This window comes from Polychytrium aggregatum, assembly GCF_025602895.1.
Source record: "Polychytrium aggregatum strain JEL109 chromosome Unknown BJ171scaffold_1, whole genome shotgun sequence".
Lineage (NCBI taxonomy): Eukaryota > Fungi > Chytridiomycota > Chytridiomycetes > Polychytriales > Polychytrium > Polychytrium aggregatum.
In genome coordinates this window covers 398,203-418,883 of record NW_026516203.1, presented here as the reverse complement: position 1 = coordinate 418,883, position 20,681 = coordinate 398,203, and the positions used below count along the sequence as shown (strand labels likewise).

The following is a 20,681-nucleotide window of genomic DNA, read 5'->3' as shown; positions in this document are numbered from 1 at the left end:
CTTCCGAGTGTCGACCTGTGACTTCTCTGGACCATGAATATACACACACGCTCATTCATCATTCGCGGAGTGAGGTGTAGAGGCTCCAGGGTCCCATGACTGCTTCAGCGCCGCGGAATCGGTGCGGCCTTGAGCCAGGATTAGTAGATCGGAATCGACAGCCAGTTCGTGCAGATGCCGTTGATGTAGCTCTTGAGAACAGAAAACTGCGGGGTGAAGAGGTGCAGGCCGTTGATCGCGAACACATTGGTGCCGTCGTCGTCCTCGTTGTACTCGCGTGAGAACAGCTCGGCATAGCAGTGGCGGACATCGCACAGGCTTTCCCGCAGACCCAGCAGCTTTTCGCCACCGTCCATGAACCGCATCAGCTCCATGAGAGCCACGATGGATTTGGCGAGGCAGTGCTGACGGAGAAATGAGAAGAGCGAAACTGCCGTGAGACTGCAATGCCGGAGCAGCTCTGTATGCTGACTTGGAGGCCGACAAAGCCAAAGCTACCCGCTCCCCCAATCGGCGCAAGGGCCTGCAATTCCAAACCTTGCCGTTCGAGGCCATCACCTGGCAGCTCGGATGGGTGACCGGGTCGACAAAGCCGCCGGGCATGAGGTCCTTGACGACATACGAGAGCCGGTGGCCCCAGAACTGAACAACGGCAACTTCGTTGGGCTCGCACAGCCGCTGGATCACCGGGGCGTGCGATTTGTATGCATGGGCGCACCTGGGATCTTGGGGCCCATGGACATTCCAGGGGACATTCCAGGGGACATTCCGGACGGCCAAGATATACGGATGGTTCAAGCAGACAAAGTCAGTTTTGTCACCAAGACCGAATGTGAGAGCCTGCCGGGCAAAGATCGCCTCTGTTTCCATCATATCTCCACGAACCCAGAGCATCTTGGGCTGTCGGACCCGCCCTTTCTTGGCCATAGAAGCTACGCAAAGCATCATGCCTTTGACGAAGCGAAGGAGAGAGACGGCGCAACGAGGTCCTTGTGCCGGACTCCAGACTCACCATTGCAGGCCGCCTGCAGGATGCCCTCAAAGTACGTATCGGACGAGAGACTGGTTCGGGTGGCGTCTCCTACACCACAGTATCTGAGGATATCGGCCACGTACTCGGCGACGGCGCCGGCGCACTGCTTGGGCTGGCTCTTCACGATCCCTTGCGGTTCATCGGCCGCCTTGACGGGGTTTGGGTTGAGCTGCGGGGTGGATCTGCATCATGGATTCGCGCTGGCATCAGCAGACAACCACCAACGATCGCGCTCGCTTTCATTGGGAAACCCATGCGTGCCGCAAATACACCGGCCCGAACGTACCTGACGGGGAGTGCCATGGCGAGAAGCACCAGGAGAGCGATTTTTACAAGCCACATGGCAGCAGTGTAGTTTGCGAGACTCGAGATTCGTTGCAAACAGATGATGGACGCGGGGAAGCAGAACACAGCTGTTGCGACGGCAATCTCCCGCCCGGCTCTCCGTCGTCGCAACTCATATCCCAGGCAGCCCTCAACCTCCCTCCCTCCCCCCAGCCGCGGCAGTATCGAGTTGCGCGGCGCTGGGCAGGAGCTCTCCGGGCCAAGTGTTGAGGCTGGAAGGAATGGCGCGAACTGGACAGCCCGTCGGCCCCCGGCCAATCGAGCGAGACGATGCGACTGTGTGAGTGGCGGGATCGGCGGCAGCAGTGCTCTGCTGTCCCAGGCAGCCGAAGAGTCCCGGCGCCGTGATTGATGCAGGGAATCCCGAGTCCGCCGATGGTGCTGAGGGGGGGGGTTTTCCCAGACATCCTCGGGCGCGAGTTCCCACGCAGACCCACACCCGAATCTCGCCAGCAAACCCAGCATCGGCCGCAGTTTCCGTCATAAGAATCGACACCGGAGCAAAACCACACCCATATCTCGCCGTGGATCGCCTGCCGAACAGAATACGCAAATGCCACGCGTTTTTGTATCGAACGTTGACAGTGCCCTCGGGCACAACATTAGCCGCCTCTTCAGCGTAACGGCCGTTGGGTCCCGGAAGGAGGAGGAAAACAACGAAGAGGAGCTGCCCGAAGATATCGAGGACCCAGACAAGCCCAAAGTAACCGAGGAGAAGCAGAAAGAGACCTACTCGGTCGTCGGCACATTCAGTCCGCGAGTTCGGACCATCGACAACGACCCGCTGAGCGATCCGGCCCCGGTCGTGACGGGGCATATGTTCGAGACCGGGGACAAGAAGCGAGACGAGATGCGGAGGCTGGCCATTGAAAAGTTTGCGATCATAGGCAAGAAACCCAAGTGGGTTCAGGAGACTGTCGGGGTAGGTACCGGCCAGTGTCCGGTGCGGGATTGGGCAGCATTCCTCAGCGTCCCTTGCGCTTGCTGAGATCCGCCAGGGTCTTTGAGCAGCTCAGAGGCGTTCTGGCGTTAGTAAGCAAATGCAGAGTATGATGAAGTGCGTTTCTTTGTAAAGACTCTTTGGCCCGCAAGCTTGACCGGTCAGACATTTGTGTATCCAGGAAACACAAGAGTCATTGCAGGAAGCGCTGCTCTCTTCCGATATCATTGTCTACGACTTGATCACGTCGTGTGAAGAAGCCACATGGGCCATCGAGAGTAAGTGGGCGAGGAGGCCAATGGCGCCAATCGACCAGAGCACGGTGCCGAGAGGCTTGACCGGAGTCGCTTGCGCCACGTGCTGGTCTTCCCGAGACCTCATCTGAACGACACAGCGTCGCAGCACCCGCGGACGGAAAGGGATGAATATGCTTTGGTGCTGAACCACATAATGGCCCATACCCATCCTGAATAACGGTCCCCGCTTGCATCGTTGGATCGTTGCGGTCGCGCAGTGCTTTCGGAACAGTCCGAGTCGTTCACGAAGCCCAAGATCTTCATCGCAGTGTCCTCCATCATGACTTGGGGAAAGACAAAGATGGATCACGTACGTGTTCATACCTTGGTTCTCTACGAGACCGGCAGCGATGAGCGTGGCGTAGAGCCGTGCTATTCGAGCGGTGTGGCAGCCACCTGATTGACCGAACTGGAGTAATCTCTGGCGATGCTGATGACCGTTGTCGTTATCGGTGCACGGCTATATGCAGGATGACCCTGAAGCTTTCCTGGCTGAGGACGAATACCGCCGAAGAAAGGCGCATCCCAATTTCAAACTGCATATCGCGGCCGAAAAATCCATCATCAAATTCGGCAAGAAATCCAACCTCAAGACATACGTGCTTGCCTCTGGTCTGGTGTACCATTCAGGAGACAGCATCTTCCACTATCTCTTGAAGGTACGGAAGGGGATGTTGACAGAACCGGCCTGCAGAGGAGCGAGCGGTGTCGGGAATATGGCCGGCGGCGGTGGAATGGGTCGCCGGAACGTCGGGATCAGCGAGGGAGCAAAGATTGCATATCTCTGCAAGCAGCCGGTATCGCACACATCACGGCCGAGCTTCAAAGCCAAGGAATTATTCTCATGGCGATATCTCCGCCGTCGCTGAACCATGTGCAGGCTGGGTGGCACAACGAGGAGAAGCTGATATGTTACGGCGAGGGAAACAATATTCTGCCCACCATCCATCTGGACGACCTATGCAACATCGTTGTCGAGGTGGCCGACACCCAGCCTGAGAACAAGTATATGCTTGCCATTGACGACTCGAAGCACTCACTCTATGAGATCACTAAGGTCGGTTCCAGTGGGTCTCGGTCGACTGCATGTTGGGGAGTAGCCGAGTCGTGCTGTTGTCTGACCGAGTGCTTGCCTTCACGGGGGTGGGGAATCACAGGCCATCAGCGAGGCACTGACGACCGGCAAAGTCAAGAAGGTTCCAAAGGAGCATGCATTTCTGTACCACGGGCTAACTCAGTCCGATTACGACATGCTGCTCGTCAACTTGAGGCTGGAACCTGGACATGTCAAGGACATGTCGTTTGAATGGAAATATGAGGTGAGGATAGTTGCACTGGCCAGCGCTCGTACCGGCCAATCTGAGCACGGCCGATTTCACCAATCGAGGCAGTCGGCCAGCAACCATCACACCAATGCCCGTCACCGTCGACATCCGCATGCACTTACATTCGCACGCACTCGTGCGGATACGTGTTTACAACACCATGCTCTGATACCGACAACAAACACAACTCCGTTTCTCAGTCGGGTCTGGTCGAGAATCTGCCACAGCTTCTGCAGGAATATAAGGATGCCCGCGGTCTTTCTCCGCTCAAGATTGTCCTCCACGGACCCCCGGCCTCCCGCAAAACCTTCTTCGCCAAGAAGATTGCCGAACACTACGAAATCCACCTGATTGAAGTTGAAAAGACCGTCCAGGCGGCGATTGATCGACTGGTACGTTGCATCAGCTAGAGAATACGGGATGAAAGGGACATGGTGGCTCGGCGGTGTTTCAGTACGGATGTCGTGTCCGAGCGGTGGATACTTGGGACGCTGGGAGAGCACAAGGCCGTGGTGTGATCAAGGAAAACTGATAGCAGAGTGCTTGTATATCGGCGGCTGTCGCAGGAGAGTCGGGTCAACGGCTCGACCAACGCAGACGAGCAGGAAGACGATACCGAGGCTGACAAGGAGCTGCTGGAAGAGCTCAAGGAAGCAGCCAAGGCCAACAACGGCCGTTATCCCGAGGAGCACATCATCAACTTCATTCGGGAGAAGCTGCGATCGATGCCCTGTCGCAACCAAGGCTATATTCTCGACGGTTTCCCAAACACCCTTGAAGAAGCCACACAGCTCTTCCGTCGTAAGTTGCAGGCACATGCCCGCGGCTGCGCCTTGAAAAGCGGGCGAGATCGATGGGCTGATGTTGCCGATTCTCACGGCTGCCACATTGCTTGAACCTCTGCAATGTGCCGTCGTTCCTGCCCGGGGGGGGCGAGATGCTGGCATGCCGTGATGCTCTGTCGAATCTACTTGAGCCTCGCTCTCCTTTTGGAATCGATGCCCGTGCTGCTCCTTTCCCGACTGCTCGACTGTGCTCCATACTGATGACCTTCGTGGCCTCTGCCGCCAGCTGCCCCTGAGGACGAGGGCAAGGACGACAAGGGCAATCCAAACGTTGACGATCTCACCATACCCGAGTTTGTGCTGACGCTGGAGTGCTCGGACGAATACATCAAAGAGAACGTCATGGCCCTGCCCGAGTCCGCAATCGCCGGAACCAAGAACGCCGAGGAGGCCCTTGTCCGACGACTGGAGGAGTTCCGGGCCATGAACACCGATGAAAACACCGTTTTAAACTATTTCGACGAGCTCGAGATCCACCCGATCCCGATTGCCGTCGAGAACGTGGCCCCCGAGGACGTGATGGGCACGATCATCAAGCACATTGGCAAGCCCCATAACTACGGACCAACTCCGGAGCAGCTCGCAGAGAAGAGGCGGCTGGCCGAGGAGGCCAAGGTAACGACACAGATGCGCTGCATAGTGTGATGCTCCCCAGTTGGCCGCGCCACCTGGACAACCTGACGAATTCCAATCGATACTGAGGCTATCCACCACGGTACGATCTAGATCCGCGAAGCTGCCCTCGCCGAAGAGGAGCGTCAGAAGCGCGAGAAAGAAGAAGCCGAGCGACACGCCAAGGCCGTCGCCGAATGGGTATGGAGAGGGATTGCCCGAGCAACAGGACAGATGGCGCATATTCTGTTTGGCATCGATGCGGAGCAATTCGATTCACTTTGCTGCCACACCATCCATCTCCAGAATGCCCGCATGGAAGAAGTGCGAAAACAAGAACAAGACGTCCTCGAGGCACAGTCGGTGCCGCTGCGCAACTACCTCATGAAATTCGTCATGCCGACCCTCACCTCGGGGCTCATTGAAGTCTGCAAGATCCGGCCAGAGGTACTTGGACATGATGGTGGCGCGCGACGGCGATTCTCCATGTTGGCATGATTGTCCAAACTAACGGCAACCTGTTGGTGCGCAAAGGACCCGATCGACTATTTGGCCGAGTATCTTTTCCGGGTAAGCACGCGATACCTTGATATATACCACACACCGCTGCAGCTTTAGTCGGGTGCTCGGCTGACTGGCTGACCGACTGACTGACTGACTGATCAACTGGCTGACTGGCTGTGGTGTGTGCTCGTTGGTTGCTTGACTCTCGATAGAACAATCCAGAGAATTCGTCGTAGGTGACAGGAGCATCCCGCGGATGAGATGCCCATCGGACACAATGCCAAAGGGCATTGGTTTGAAAACAGGGTGCCCCGATGGACTGAATGGTCGAATCGAGCTCGCGGCCGCCCTGTCTCTGGCTGTTGAATATATGTGTGCATCCAACATGCTGCAAACAGGAGCTGGTCTTGCTCGGCCACTTTGGCGTTGTCATGCTCGCTGCGGTGGCTCGATGGCGGGGAGCTCACGCATCTCCGTTATCAATGACGAATGAACGTGTGTATTCACGACCCATGGCCGACTCAGCAGCAGAAAGACCTCCGCCTCGCTGTGGCTTAACATGCTGCGAACGACCTGTGAACATATGTGCCGCGATGCAATGCAACGCAATGCAACAAGAGCGAGGCAAGCGATTTGCGCGATGCAGCAGAGCTGAGCCCAAAATTACAATTCAGTGTTTTTTCCTTTTGTTTGCCCGCTTGAGGATCAAGCATAGAACAGAGACAGCGGCTCACATCAGCCGCCAACAACGAGAAGAGATCGAAACGGAACCGCGACTGCAGGAACTGGGGCGTCTGTCTCTGGATCTATGCTGCCCGCTCGGCCAAATATGCAACCGTGGCCTCCAAGTTATCGTTGTTCCTGTCAAGTGAGTGAGTAAAAAAGCACAGGAGACAGACGCATCAGTATGACCCAGTTACTCTGGCTGTGACACTACAGCAAGAATCATGCCGCGACTTTCCGTGCTTACTTTTTCAGTGCTGCCAGTGCTTCGCCTGTGAATTTCCAGCGAGATTGATGGATAAAACCAATTAGTGCGGACAGTTCGTTCGAGGCAGCGCCATAGAAGCACCATCCCGCGCAGTCTGGCTGCATGACGATCATACCACAGTGGGATTCCAGAGCCGGTCACTCACCTTTCTCAAATCCCATTTCAAGTAGAGCGTCGAGGTTTGCAGACATCTCTTCCACTTTGCCCGCTCCGGGAGCAGGCGAGGCACTACCGGGCTGGGGCTCGGGCGCTGGAACAGGAATGGGCGAGAGCGCAGGGATCGGTGCCGACGCTGGTGCCGGAGAGGACGTCGCCGGCGCAGTTCCAGTGGGTTGGATGGGCGACACAGAAAATGCGTCGTTGAAACCAAACGCTGCGGATGAAGGGGCCTCGCTCGACTTGAACGAACCAAAGGCGTCGTCCAGATTGGCAACGGGTGCCTGGCTCCCCGAGAAGACCGAGTCAAAGTCGGTATCAAACTGGTTAACGACCGGCGTGGAGCTTTGCGATTTGGTTGGTGTCATCATGGCCGTCATCCGTTTGGTCGAGCGCCGCACGTTCGAGGGAGGCGCAAAGTTGCCAAAGGAGGCTTCGAACTTGAATGCATTTTCGTTGATGCCGTCAAAATCAGCGACAGGAACCTCAGGCACGCTCTGCGGGGCCGCTTTCCCGGTCGATCCAGAGAAAGCGTTGCTAAGCTCGGCATCAAAGTCCAGCCCATCCAGCTTGAGCTGGACAGGCTCAGTCACCACCGCCGATGTCGACGCTTCGGGCGCGGGAGCAAAGGCCGCGGTGAAATCAGGCGCCTGGCTGCTCCAGTCGTCAAAACTGAAGGTTTGGTCGACGGCAATCTTGGCGTTGGGAGCGAAGGGATCGTCTTTCTGGAGCTCGGGGCTCTGGCCGGTGCTGGCCAAATCGAACGGATTAGTAAAGTTGCTCTTGAAGGGGTCGTCGAGCGTGCCTGCAAAAGCACCGGCATTGGCTGGCGCGGCGACAGCACGGGTCTCTGTCGCCGGCTGGAACGAGCTTTCGAATTGGTCAGGCGAGGGGAACGAGGTTTCAAATGCCTGGAGATCGATCTTGGGGCTGGCGTTGCTGGGCGGCACGGGGTTGCTGCCAGAGATACTCGCGAAGACATCGTTCAGGTCGGCGGCGTTGGCCGCAGGCTGCGAGGGCAGTTTTGACTCGAAGCCGGCAAAGGCATCATCAGCCAGGAAGGGGTCCGAGGCCAGAGAGCCACCGGGAAGGCCCCCGGCGGCTACGACAGGGGATTTGCCCAAGCCAGGAGCTCCCGCAGGGACAGTCGAGGGGGTCGCCGAGGGCTTACTCAAGGCAGAGCTCTTAGGCGCATTGAACTTCATCAGCTCTTCAAACGAATCCTTCTTCTCGAGCTTGGGCGCAGCACCCTGCGACAGCGATCCAAAGGCAAGCGACTCAGAGGAAGGCGCGCTTGTGGGCCTGCCCTGTCCCTCCGAAGACTTTGTCGGCTTGGACGACAGCGACGGGACAGGAGGCGCGGGGTCGCTGGAAATGCGACCAAGGGCCGGAGGCACAGCCTCCTGGAGGTTGGGGGACACGGGCAGAGGAATGCCAGCAGCCACCGACGGCGAAGGCACGGAAGCTTGGGACAGGATCGAAGCCGGCTTGGCAGCCCCAGAGACGCTGTCGAACGAGAAAATGTCCTTCTCGACAGGCTTGCTGCTGGGCTTTGGGGTCTCAGCGGCCTTGACGGCGTCAGCCAAAGCCTGGCCCTCTGACACAGCCCTCACGAGCTCATGCTGCTTCTCGACAAACTCGGCCTCGAGTCTGGCCTTCTCGGCCTTGCTCTTCTTGATCCGCTCGCGGTCGCGGTGGTTGGCGGCATACTGTGCAGCCACCTGCCGCTCCAGGGAAGTCGATTTGGCACGCTCCTCCTCCAGCTGCTTCGTGACGGCGTCCAGCTCGGCCTGGATGCTCTGGTGCTCGGCATGAGCCGATTGGAGAACCTGGTTGTGAATGTCGCTGCTCTGGAGGACCGACTCGATCTCGGTTTTGAGCTCCGCAATCTGTCGGTGGGTTTCGGTCTCCAGAGCCTGGTAATCTTCGATGCGCTGCTTGAGATTGTGAGATTCGGCCAAAAGCTGCGCCTTGGCTTCATCCAACTTGACCTTCTCGGCATTCACGAGCTGAACGGTGGCCTCCAGACGTGCCAGCTCTGTCTGAGCAATCTGGAGGGTCTGTCGCTCGCGGAACAGCTCAGCCTCGGTATCTTGGAGATACTGGATCTCGGAGTCGTAGGTGGCCTTGGTCTGCGAGAGCTTGACCGTGAGATGCAGCTTGGTGTCGTTGGCCTCGCGCAGCTCCGCATCCACAGCGGAGCGCTTGGCCTTGATCTCCTCCAGATTCGGGGTGATGGCGTCGATCTGTGACTGAAGGCTCTGAATATCGGTCTTGCGGATGGCGAGGTCATGCTGACGCTTTTCAAGATCAGCGGCTTCACGGCTTGCGAAGCTGGCATGGCCAAGCGGAGGCACACTGACGCTCGAGCTGGCACCACCGAGCGCAGGAAGTCCGCTGAGACTCGAAAGACTGCCGAGCGTGCCCTCTTTTGGTTGGATAAAGCGTTGAAGAGTCAGGCCCCGGGTTATTCAGACGCCAGCGAGCCAATATACGGCACTCAACGCTGCTGTTGGTGCCTGCCCAGGCTGAGCGAGTGTGTCCAAACCCCACAAGCAATGCAAGCAAATCACTCACTGAGAGCACCGGTCTCCTGAAGGGGCTTGGGAGCGCCGGCTGATGCGTTGGATCCGTCAAAGTCGAGGAGCGAAGGCGTGCTCAGGGCTCCACTCAGACCCTTGGACGTCGACGACAGCAACGAGGCAGGCAGGACTGCAGGCACGGGGTTACCGGCCGAAATGTGCTCGATCAGCAGCATGGCAGCAACAAACTCGTCTTTTGTCAAGCGACCGGCCTTCTGCACATCAGCGAGATCCCTGCGAGAGGGGACACGACAAAGCAGTGAATGTCAGCGGGAATGCAGGGCCAGGAAGGCTTCAAGCGCAACAGTAGCATGGAACGAAGATGGGCAAGATGCATACCAAACTTGCGCCAATGTCGTGCTGGGGAGCTTGGACTCCATAAATAAAGGGTAGGCATCTCCGCCTGAACCAGTTCGCACAAGTTAGCAACAGCCTGAAGCCCATCGACAGCCCTCGATCCCGTGAGCAGCAAGTATATCCAGCTGAGTTGGCGACAGGGGATCAACGACGGATGACAACAGCCCTGGTCTGTCTCATGTCCCACGCTGCGGCCCCGGGCCAGGTTGCTCTTGCGTATGCCACATCCAGCACAATCCGATCGCCATCACCACCAACAGATCAGCGTATTGAGATGGAAACCCACATACCGGTCAGGAAGCCCTTCCTTTCGCTATCCTTTTGGTCAAAGATGGTGCCATACTTGACTCTTGCCTCGGGCGTCAGCACCAGCGCAGGCGAAGGTGCACCGGGCTGGGGAGTCGAGAGCGCCGGGTTCGAAGTGGAAAGACCCGATGTGGAGAAGTTGGCTGTCATGCGGCGGCTGAGTGATGCTGTACTGCCAGACTGCTTGCTGGGAGGAGCGCCAAGGATGGGGCTTCCGGGCGGCGAGTTCACATTGCCAGCACTGGCCGAGTTGGCCATCGACACAGCGTTGAAGAGCCCAGGGGGGATCGAGGTCGGCACAGACGTCATGGCACCAGATCGGAGCCTCGAGATGATGTACATGGCAACCATGAATTGGTTCAAGGTGAGCTTGCCCGTGCTCTTGCTGTCGACCAGGACCCTGCACCATGAGATACGTGAAGGCCGTTTGCTGCGTCAGATACTGTGCTGCAGCCAGAGATCAGCAGTCGGCTGTGTCCATGATAGCCTCGTTACAAGGTACTTGCGCTCCTCAATTCGTCGGCCGAACTCACGCCTGCACCCACTCCAATACCCCCTTACCACACGCTTCCAAGGACATCCAGAGGCAGGCCGGACTTCATAAACACCTCGCGAGCATTGTCGCCCGTGACCAGGCCGTTGCTTGGCTGGCTGGCAGAAAAGGCAGCCAAGAAGCGCTCACGCTCCTCAGGCAAGATAGTGAAGCTGCTACCGGTAGCGTGGGCAGAAAGACTGCCGGTGCGGTGCAGCGGCATGGTCTGCAGGCTAAACATTGGCGCAGTTTCGGGAACGATGCCCTCGAAGGTGGGCAAGGGGCAGGCTGAAAGATGCCAAGACGGACGAGGTGAGCGAGACTGCGTCGTCAGCAGGTGGATCGCAGTGGGGTAGAAAGGCGGTGCAATGAAATGGAGGCCAGCTGTAGAGCGCACCTGTTCCCAGGGAAGCCAGGCTGGCCGGGCGGCCGCTCTGGCTCAGGGCAATCAACTTGAGAGCCTTGTAGAAACTCTCCCTGGTCAGGAATGCCTTCTTGTCCGGATTGGCCAGGCTCCATATCTGCCAGCAGAACGACCAGTCGATACAAGTGGGTGGTACACCAGAAATGATAGGTCAGAGACAAACAGGCTCATTTGGCATAGCTCTAGAACTGAATGGTCTCTGTTTTCGCTTCTCAAGGAGGCGATATCCGCCAGAGGAGATAGGGGGAGGCAGCCAGGAGTTGTCCACGGACGACAACAGCGACCTTACCTCGCCCAAGACGTCATGCGAGAGCTTGGACTTGGACATAAACGCCACAGCCAGCGGGGGAGTAATGACGCCCTTGCTGTCAACATCGGCAATCTTGAAGAAGTATGAGAAGGCCGAGAGCTCCTCCTGGGTCAGGGGCAGACCGAAGGATTCCAGAGCCGGTGCTACAGGATGGAAAGCCGGGGAAGCGGATCCGTTGGAATCGCCACAGATCAGGTCAGCTCCACGATTGTGTCATTGCGACAGATATCGACCAGGCAGAGGCGACGCCGGCTGGGTACCTGGAGCCTTCCTTGGCAAAGTAGAGTGAGACTGGCTCTCGTCGATTCCAGCGGCTCGCATCGGTTAGCGGTGAAGACGGACGAAGCAATATGAGATCGGCAGAGTTTTCGGGTGGCTGTACGAGCAGAGAGAGCGCGCTTGTGGTTTCGGTTTGTACAGAATACAGGGACACGAGGGTGCAGATGGGCAAGATATGAGATTCGTTCGCAGAGGCGAGCCAGAACGTCGTCGCTGATGGTTGATGGGTTGGACGACGGGTGGGTGGCGGGTGATTGCGGGGTGAGCCACAAGGGGCAAGAGGCGGGACGCGGCACACCGGCTCGAGCCGGATTTCATCTGCGGCTCGAATGGGCTGCGCGGCGGCTGGCGAGCTCCATGATGGCCAGGCATCGTTTGGCTGGCCGCCCAGCATCGCCAGACCAGATCAGGGCTCGGGGCGACTGCACCAGCGACTGCACCAGCGAGCTCCACGGATCCAGAGGCTGGCCAACGCAGCATGCCAGTGGACTGCCCTGTTTGTGACCGGCAGTTTGATGCATACGGCCCGGAATGCCAACAGCACGTCGAGGCGCACTTTGCCAGCGACGACCAAGTCCCGCTCGACGTCGACGCTGATCACTACGGCGATCTGTCCGAATCCGAGTCGGCCCTGCAACAAGCCGACTTTAGAGAGTGCACATACGGCACCTGCGAGAAGCTGGTGCCGCAGCGGCAGTGGGAGGCGCATCTTCTCAGTCACATCCAAGTGCGTATTCACTGCAGCGAGGACGTTGCCGGCGAAGGCACTGCCTTGTGGATGGAAACATTGCTGCGTGCATGGAAGGCATGGAAGGCATGGAAGGCATGGAGGGCATGGAGGGCATGGAGGGCATGGAAGGCATGGAAGGCATGGAAGCGGCAAGATGTTCACGCATGAGCCCGCTTCCGAGTTTTCAATACTAATTGCTGTACCATGGGCCGCCATGAGCAGGAGCAGGAGCAGGAGCAGCAGGTGAGTCGGAGTGCAGAACATGTCGGAATGCAACAAGCCTCGACCAACAGTGTTCTGATTTGCGTGTGTCCGCAACGCAAGGCCGATTCAGCAAGCGTACCCGCAGGTGATACGACCGCTGAGCAACAATTGGCTATTCTGGAATATCCGGACTGGCTCGTCTCGATGTTCATCGGGGAGAGCAGCCTGCTCATCAGCAACCTGTTGCCATGCATAATCAGGAGCATCAACGCCGGTCCACCTTGGCTCGAGTCTGCCCCATGGGACATCGCCGCCAATGTCGATGATATTCAGAGTGCTCGTGGCAAACATGCGACTGAAGGCACAACTGGGGACCTCGGTAGCGGTGCTATCGCACCCCAAAACACAAATCCACTGCACCGGTACGGTTGCATCTGGCTTGTATGCGTTGGGCACTTGGTATACCAGCGACATCGGAGTCTTTATCGCGGTTCTCACGTTGTCGCTTTGCTAATGCCACAGATCCGAGTGTCGATAAAAAGTGGGGATGTGGCTATCGAAACCTACAAATGCTCCTGTGAGTCGCCTGCACCAGAAGCGAGGATTGGTGTGGCGTGTTTGGAATCCCGAATACTCATCTCTCCGGCTCCACAGCTCTTGCCTGCTTGGTATTCCCGAGTATGCCGACGCCTTTCGTGACAAGCCACGGCTTACAACGTTATCCAGCGAAGTGCCCACTGTGTTTGAGCTCCAGCGCTGGATTGAAGAGGCCTGGTTCCTTGGCTTTGATCAGGTATTTATCGCAAACCAGCGACGGGCTTGTCCTTGCGGATCGACACGGGAATAGCCACTCAGTTACCGCGCTGCCGTAACGGCCGCATCCTTACTCGAATCCTCGCTCCCAGGAAGGAGGCCGTCAGCTCCACAACTGCCTTTACAAGACACGCAAATGGATCGGCGCCACAGAGATTGCCGCACTTTTGCTCTCAGTCGGCATCCGGCCCGAGCTCGTCGATTTCTACAAGCCCAGCGGGCCATCCGGAGGACATCCCAAACTGATGGACTACGTTCAGAATTACTATGGTCAGTATCGATTTTGCAAGCAATCCCAGGCCGTGTTTCGACGCAAAAATGGCACACTCAACGATCCCTCCGCGGCGACTGTAGGATCCGACGAAACGCGGGGAGTTCCTGTTTTCACGGCCAAGCCCCCGTAAGTCTGAGAGCGCCATCGACCAAGCCCCTGACTCGGCATCGGGGGTTGCCCAGATCGTGGTTTGGCCATGGGCTGTTTGGCCTGTCGACGCTGCCCATTTCCTTAACCCCGTTGCTCTCTGCAGACTCTATTTGCAGGTACTTACAAACAAGGCTGCCGCGGGCTCTCGAGTAACAGCTGCCCTCCATGGTCACTTAGGAATGGGCTGCGTCCTAATCAATCGATCGGTCGTATGGGACAACAGCATCAGGGGCACAGTCGAACGATTGTTGGTATCGAAACAACGAGACGAGGAGACCGAAGCTTGATTGTGCTCGATCCGGGCAAGCGCATTCCGGACCAACTGCTCAACAGGGACAACTTTTCGATCCCAGAGGTCTTTCGTCCGCTCAAGCTGCTCAGGGTCACCGAGGATATGCTCAAGGAGCATCAGCAGTACCAAATAGTCTGCATCAAAGACTCTACCGTGGGTTACCCCAGTACAGAGGAGCAGCAGCTCCACATGACTTTGAGGAGCATCCGGATCCCGTGATAGCCGTGACCTATCGCAGCGGCATCGGGCGATATCGGTAGAGATCACTGGCGTTTGTTTGGCTTGGCCAGCCGGCCTGCCCTGATTCGGTGATCTCCCCTGTTGGCGGCCTGGAGTCTGGGCCAATGGCGGGCAACATCCGACGGTCTGTCTGCGTCATCTTGGGCCGGCCTCTGTCGTTCGGTCGAGGCCGCCAATAAAAGCTGTCGCCGGGCAGCCGTGCAAGATAGGATGGGCCATCGGGCTCGGGGGGCTCTTGCAGTGCCAGCCGCACTGGCCAATAAGCTCACGTCAACCTTCGGCTGTCACCGGGGCAGCGATTGGCCAACGGCTCCGCCACGCCAACCACGACGCGTCACTTCATTGACAGGTCTGGCGCCACCGACCCGTCCTATTGGCCCTGGAAGCGCCAGCCATACAGATGGCGCGGTGGGCGCCGTGAGCCAGGGACTGGCAGCGAGGGCTGCAGCGGCGATCTGGCCCAGGACCCATGCGGCGGGTCCAGATATAAGCGGCCGGCGGCCGGAGCACACCCCGTGTCTGCCACTCAGCATCTCCTCGCCACAACGGCACCGCACTTGAGATCCCTCTGTCCTGGACACGCAAAGCAGCATGCTCTCTGTATCTCGAGGATTCCAGCTCCTTGTGGCATTGGTGCCGCTCGGATGGATGGCATACATGGCACAGGGCCGCATCGGCATGAACATGACCAACAGTCTCTCGCCCATGGACATCTACTATATCGCATTTGCGCTGTCGCCCCTGGTTGTCTTGTGCGTCTCGGCCGTGCTGCTCGACAACCCTGCTGCCGATGCACTCTACAAGAGCAGTTCAAAGACTCGTTCGTCGAGCCGAGTTGATCGCTTCCTCCATCGCATTTGGAAGCCACGATGGCAGGTCTTCAAGGGTCGCTTTGCCGACAAGTCCTATGTCGGCAACCCCTGGTCAACGGCCGAGCTTGCGATACTCGTTCTGCTTGTGCTGTTCAACCTTGCGTGGATTTTTGTGCCTATCATCATCCGCATGCTGCCTTCCCCTGGACGTGCGCCGCGGGTCATGAATCTCTATCGCTGGGTGCGCTCGATCGGCGTCTGGACCGGTAAGTCCATCGCTCCCTGCGGTTAATGTGGCTTGGACAAGAACTGCCGAGTAGCTTGATTTGCATTCGGAGACAATATGGCGCTTCAGGCTGCATGCAAACGGAGCGCGCAAATACAGGCAGTGTCTCTTGTCAAATCGGTGGCTGACATGTCTCGGCCTCTTTCTCGCTGGACAGCCTACGCTGGCTTGTGGGATGCAGGCCTCTGTGTCTTGTTTGCGATTCGCGAGAACGCCGTCATGAAGAACATCCTTGGCAAAGATGCCGGCCAGTACCACCGCGTCATTCGCTTCCACATTGGCCTGGGCTACGCCAGCTTTGTGATGGTCACCATCCACTCGCTCTACTTCATCATCGACTTTCTGTACAACCAAGAGTTCTTTGAAGAGATGTTCCCCTGGCTCTCCAACGGAGGTTATGAAAACTTTTACGGCTTCCTCTCGTGGCTGGCCTTGATTGCCATGATCATCACATCGGTTTACAAGGTGGGCATGCAGACACAGCGGAGTCGCATTGAAGGGTGATCATCTCGATCGGCGACGCGCTGTCGTCCTGGGACTTGCGCCACTTTCTCTGGTCGGGTTGCTCCATGCCATTTTGTTTTGCCTGTCTGATGGGCACCAACGCCAATGCTCTTGCGCTTCCCTAGTTTGCGTACTCACATTCTCGTCGTCCCACTGTCTCCAGATCCGACGTTCGCGCTACAACGTCTTTTACTGGACCCATCAGCTCTACTTCGTTTACTTTTTCTGTGCCTGGATCCACATGGGTTCCTACTGCATCTATCCCGTCATCGGGCCTTGTATCTACTTGATCTATGATCGACTGAGGCCCCGCCTGGGCACCAAGACGGAAACCATGGCGGTGATCCGCAAGACAATCTCGGACTCCATCATCGAGCTCACCATCCCCATCGGCTCGGCCTGGAGATTCACCAGTATCTATGCTCCCGGCGACTGGGTCAACATCCAAGTCCCACAGATCTCCAATTTCCAGCAGCATCCGTTCAGCATCGCCTCGTACTGTCTGGACACACCCAATGCCATGGTTCTTTACATTAAAGCCAACGGCGCGTGGACCCAGAAGCTTTCCAAGCTGATCGCCGAGCACGAGGACCGGGTTGAGGTCCCCATCCGCGTTGACGGACCATTTGGCTCTCGCAGCACCGACTACCTCAATCTGGATCACCTCGTCATCGTCGCGGGTGGCTCGGGCATGGGCGCTCTGATGCCGTACATCCTACACTACAGCATTGCTGGATCGGCTTCTGGGAAGCTCACGCTGGTCTGGACCGCCAAGAAAGAGTCCGATATCCTCGCCTACGCCTCATTTGTCCGCGAACTGGCTGACGAATCGTCGCTGCTGCACAAACGAGTTGACCTGCATCTCCACATCACTCGGTCCGAGGCCGTCGTGAGCGATACTCCAGCCACCCCCGGTTCCCCGAACGACTCTGAACTCAAAGAAAAGCAAAGCCTCGGCCTCATATGCGATACTCCGAGGGTCATCAAGTCCCCACGCCCTCTTGCCGTTCGCTGGCTGAGCATCCGAGACCGCTCGGGCGAGATTGCCTTGGCGGTGATGGTCTTTGGGTTTGCCGTCCTGGGTTGGTACCTCGGCATCCGTCTCAACTTGACCGGCCCAGCAGCTCAAAAATGCAGCGCCAAAACAGCATTCAAGCTCACCGGCCTCGATCACTTCCTCTGCTGGTACTTTATGCCCGCAGGCAGTCCAGTGCTCTCGATTCTGCTTGCACTTGTTGGCGGTTTGGCAACCACAGCGTGTGCCAACATCCTGCGCTCTCGTCGGAGCGCGACCGCCTGCTCGACGCTTTCTGCCGAGTCCGACGAGACTCTCAACGGACGATACTCGAGCGAGATGCTTGCCGCCGTGCCTCCATCTATCTACGTCCACAAGACCCGACCAGACTTTGCGACGCTGTTCCAGACTCTGGGACTCGAGGAGGCTGGCGCCAAGTCCCAAGTCGCCGTCATGGCCGCTGGTCCCGAGCGACTCATGCGACATCTGCAGTCGATGGTTTCGAGCTCCAAGAACATCCAGTGGTACCGCGAGTCCTGGAAGGTCTGATGGGCGCGACATCACCCTGGTATCGATCAGTCACTTTGGTATTGATCAGCCAGATCGCCGAGCGTCGGCCAGTTGCACCCCTCCTCCTTGAACTGCTCGACCCAACTCCAGGCATCAACGGCACGCGCAAACTCCGGTCAAATCTTTGGCCGCAAGAAACACGAACCACCGATGCATATCGCTCAGCACTCGTTGCTGTCATGAACTTCACCCAAGCCAAGATCAAAATCACAAATTTGCCGACACCGCTCTGCACAAACTCTTCTCTGTCCATGCGTTCCAAATTGTACCATTCCACTCATTTGTTCACATTGTATCTGCCCCGCACTGCACAGATCTATGACACCTTTCCATCATCCCCATCGATATGAACCAAACCCGTGCGCGTGTTGAATACATTGATTGCAACATAGCACCGTTCCCGATTCGCGCGATGGGATGGGCAAGCAGTTAGTCCCATCCGCCCTGTCCAGAGAACTCAGATGTCGATGTGGGCTGCAGCATCGAGGGATCGAACGGCGTCGCTGCCACTGCGGATGTCGCTTGCACAGTTCCTGACTTGCGCCCCTTGTCTCCTTTGGCATTGATGACTGCGACCACGCCGGATCGATCAGAGTCGTTGTGATGGTCTGCCTTACCGGCACTGACGCTGGACTTGGTGACAGGAACGGTGGCTGTACCCGCCAGGAACGATGGCGCCGAGGAGGCTGGAGATGGTGTCGGGGGCTTGGGCTCGAGATTCGCCGCCGACTGATCAGGTTTCCTGGCAGACTGAGGTCCGGCCACGGGTTTGGATACCATCCGAGGCTTGGGGTGAAGACTGGGCTCGGACACGAAAAAGTCGTCCTCGGTGCTCTTGAGTGATTTCTTGGCCGACGGTAGCTCTCCTTGACGGGAGTTCCGCTTCCGCTCTCCCGAAAGCGGACGCTTAGAGCTCGGCACCTTGGTCAAAGTTACTGCTGCTGCTGCTTTGGAGTCCTTGGTCACCTTGGCCGTCTCTTTAGCCTGCATCTCCATCTGCTTGCGGATATCTTTTCTCTTCAGCTTCTTCTCTGGTTCGGTGCCCAGCAGATGCAGGGGACGAGGTCCCTGGCCCTTGAAGGTCGATGGAGTTGCCGGCTTGGCGGGTGCATCCTCCAGCTTCTGTTTCTTGGCAGGCTTAGGGCGCTTCTCCGCCGCGGGCTTGGAGTGCTTTTCGCCACTCAGACCGACCTCCTTATCCTCGTCTTCAGGCACCGGCTTGCGCTTCTTGGCGACCTTTGCGGGCTGGGCGGACTGGACGGGCTCAGCCGTCGCTTTTTCGCGCTCCTGACTCTTTTTCTCCTTGATGATCTTTTTGATCTTCATGCTCTCGCGTTTCTTCTTGCGCTCCTGGAACTTGGGATCAAACCGGTCGCCATCGAGGATGCGGAGGCTCGGGAGCATCTTCAGAATCGACTCGCGGTAGTTCTCCTTCTCACAAATTGGGTTGCCCTTCAGGTTGAGATGGGTGAGCTTGATGAGCGATGACAGCGGAGCAATGTCAGCGAAGGTGGCAATCTGGTTCTTGCCCAAATCCAAGATCTCGAGTGACGGGAGGAACCGGATTGTCTCGGGGATGGACGAGATCTTGTTGTCGTTCAGCCGAATCTCTCGGATCTGGCTGTTCTTGGTCAGGTCCGGGAACTGGTGGATGTTGTTGTGGGCAACAGAGAGCTTTGTGAGCTCCGCCAACGAGCCAAGCCCCGAGATGGCGTCGATTTTGTTGTGAGAGAGCACTGTTGCAGAGTTGAAATGAATCCGACTCATTAGACTGCTGGCAGGCTGAATCGCTGGTACAGTCCGTCGCTTGATCACAATGCGTGAGCAAGGTCGGGAAACATAGCAACGCTGTGGGGGGGGGGTGCAGCGATAGATTCATAGCTTCCGATTGCTGCGCGATGGCCTACCGATGGTGTTGAGCTTGGTGAGTTTGGTGAGGTTCTCGATGACTGTTATGCTGTTGTTGTTCAAGATCAGTGCCTTCAAGGATGTGCACGACTGAATGTGGCTCGATATCCGGGTGACTTCATTGAAACTGAGGTTGAGGACTGAGCCCGCATATGCCGGATGGATTGGACAAGACGGCGGCTGTGAGTGCATGCACAGCGTATCTCGAGGGCCCAGCCGCCATCACAAGGGAGACGACGGCTCTGAGTCAAAGGAATCCGGGACTATCATCAAACCAGCGGCTCAGGGTATGGATATCACGACAGTACCAGTCAGGTTCTTGAGGGTCGAAAATCCCTCCAGGGTCTCGAGCTTGTTGCCCTTCAGGGTTAGGTACGAGAGCGCCATATTGTATTTGATGCCACTCAAGGCATCAGCATGCCGGATATCGTTTTCCGACAAATCGAGCTTTCTCAGGTTGACGGCAAACGAGATGTCGTCAATGTGGGTGATGCCCATGCCGGAGCAATTGATGTCCTTGACATCCCGCAGATTCTGTCCAGGACATCGGTCTCCAAGGTTGGCCGGGGTAAGACGCATCGGAGAAGCACTTTGATAAAGCAGAACCTGTGACAAACAGGTATGCGCTGCAGGGCAGGCCCATTTGCGGTTCGGGATGGAACAGCTGTTAATGGTGGATCTCGAGCCGACGGTCGGGGCTTGATTAGCCGCGACCAACCCACAACAATGCCTCGAATATCGAGACGACCCGATGCGATGCGCACTGGATATCGATATGTACAGACGGGCTTGGAGTTTGATGCTCAAATGATAGACGGCAGAGCGGTTGCTGCGGTCAGGTCTATTGCGTGGATGCGGCGGGCTGGGCTGATCAGGGCAGATGCGCAAGTCGCAGTTGATGCAGATGATCCGCCAGATCAGCCAATTCCGGGACGGACGGAGCACCCCGCGCCAAAAACAAAAAAATTGCGCAGCACCACGTGTGTGGCTTGTGACTGGAGCACCCTGGCATGATCGAGGGGTTCTGTGGGAACATGTGCTGAAAG

The 20,681-nt window shown here is 57.4% G+C and overlaps 6 protein-coding genes across 6 annotated transcripts; 3 read left to right on the top strand and 3 right to left on the bottom strand.

The window, feature by feature from the left end:
* Positions 1-62: 62 nt before the first annotated feature.
* BJ171DRAFT_594660 (uncharacterized protein) lies at positions 63-1,336 on the bottom strand (the record flags this gene model as incomplete). Its single annotated transcript, XM_053114539.1, has 4 exons — positions 63-404; positions 538-725; positions 1,013-1,215; positions 1,320-1,336. 4 exons carry the CDS (start codon positions 1,334-1,336, stop codon positions 141-143), a joined length of 672 nt encoding a protein of 223 aa, XP_052971703.1. The 3' UTR covers positions 63-140.
* Positions 1,337-1,931: 595 nt separating this feature from the next.
* BJ171DRAFT_560904 (uncharacterized protein) lies at positions 1,932-6,299 on the top strand (the record flags this gene model as incomplete). Its single annotated transcript, XM_053113218.1, has 13 exons — positions 1,932-2,300; positions 2,500-2,596; positions 2,833-2,924; positions 3,085-3,273; positions 3,495-3,671; positions 3,772-3,933; positions 4,140-4,331; positions 4,506-4,740; positions 5,011-5,399; positions 5,511-5,597; positions 5,703-5,843; positions 5,931-5,966; positions 6,113-6,299. 13 exons carry the CDS (start codon positions 1,932-1,934, stop codon positions 6,134-6,136), a joined length of 2,190 nt encoding a protein of 729 aa, XP_052971702.1. The 3' UTR covers positions 6,137-6,299.
* Positions 6,300-6,383: 84 nt separating this feature from the next.
* Positions 6,384-12,071, bottom strand: BJ171DRAFT_484555 (uncharacterized protein). Its single transcript, XM_053109004.1, has 10 exons — positions 11,819-12,071; positions 11,538-11,701; positions 11,222-11,345; positions 10,854-11,112; positions 10,277-10,692; positions 9,969-10,032; positions 9,625-9,863; positions 7,037-9,475; positions 6,871-6,895; positions 6,384-6,761 (listed from the first exon to the last, which is right to left on the bottom strand). The coding sequence occupies exons 1-10, from the start codon at positions 11,877-11,879 to the stop codon at positions 6,707-6,709; spliced, it is 3,846 nt and encodes a 1,281-aa protein (XP_052971701.1). The 5' UTR covers positions 11,880-12,071; the 3' UTR covers positions 6,384-6,706.
* A 168-nt stretch (positions 12,072-12,239) lies between these two features.
* BJ171DRAFT_484552 (peptidase family C78-domain-containing protein) lies at positions 12,240-14,748 on the top strand. The gene is made up of 10 exons (XM_053109003.1): positions 12,240-12,564; positions 12,790-12,810; positions 12,892-12,916; positions 13,032-13,193; positions 13,294-13,348; positions 13,426-13,564; positions 13,677-13,854; positions 13,939-13,984; positions 14,112-14,124; positions 14,232-14,748. The coding sequence occupies exons 1-10, from the start codon at positions 12,316-12,318 to the stop codon at positions 14,517-14,519; spliced, it is 1,176 nt and encodes a 391-aa protein (XP_052971700.1). The 5' UTR covers positions 12,240-12,315; the 3' UTR covers positions 14,520-14,748.
* Positions 14,749-15,068: 320 nt separating this feature from the next.
* BJ171DRAFT_436772 (uncharacterized protein) lies at positions 15,069-18,122 on the top strand. Its single transcript, XM_053107959.1, has 3 exons — positions 15,069-15,618; positions 15,796-16,103; positions 16,306-18,122. The coding sequence occupies exons 1-3, from the start codon at positions 15,132-15,134 to the stop codon at positions 17,704-17,706; spliced, it is 2,196 nt and encodes a 731-aa protein (XP_052971699.1). The 5' UTR covers positions 15,069-15,131; the 3' UTR covers positions 17,707-18,122.
* On the bottom strand, positions 18,123-20,540 carry BJ171DRAFT_453769 (uncharacterized protein). The gene is made up of 4 exons (XM_053108228.1): positions 20,417-20,540; positions 19,944-20,261; positions 19,635-19,775; positions 18,123-19,463 (listed from the first exon to the last, which is right to left on the bottom strand). Exons 2-4 carry the CDS (start codon positions 20,212-20,214, stop codon positions 18,157-18,159), a joined length of 1,719 nt encoding a protein of 572 aa, XP_052971698.1. The 5' UTR covers positions 20,215-20,261; positions 20,417-20,540; the 3' UTR covers positions 18,123-18,156.
* Positions 20,541-20,681: the final 141 nt, after the last annotated feature.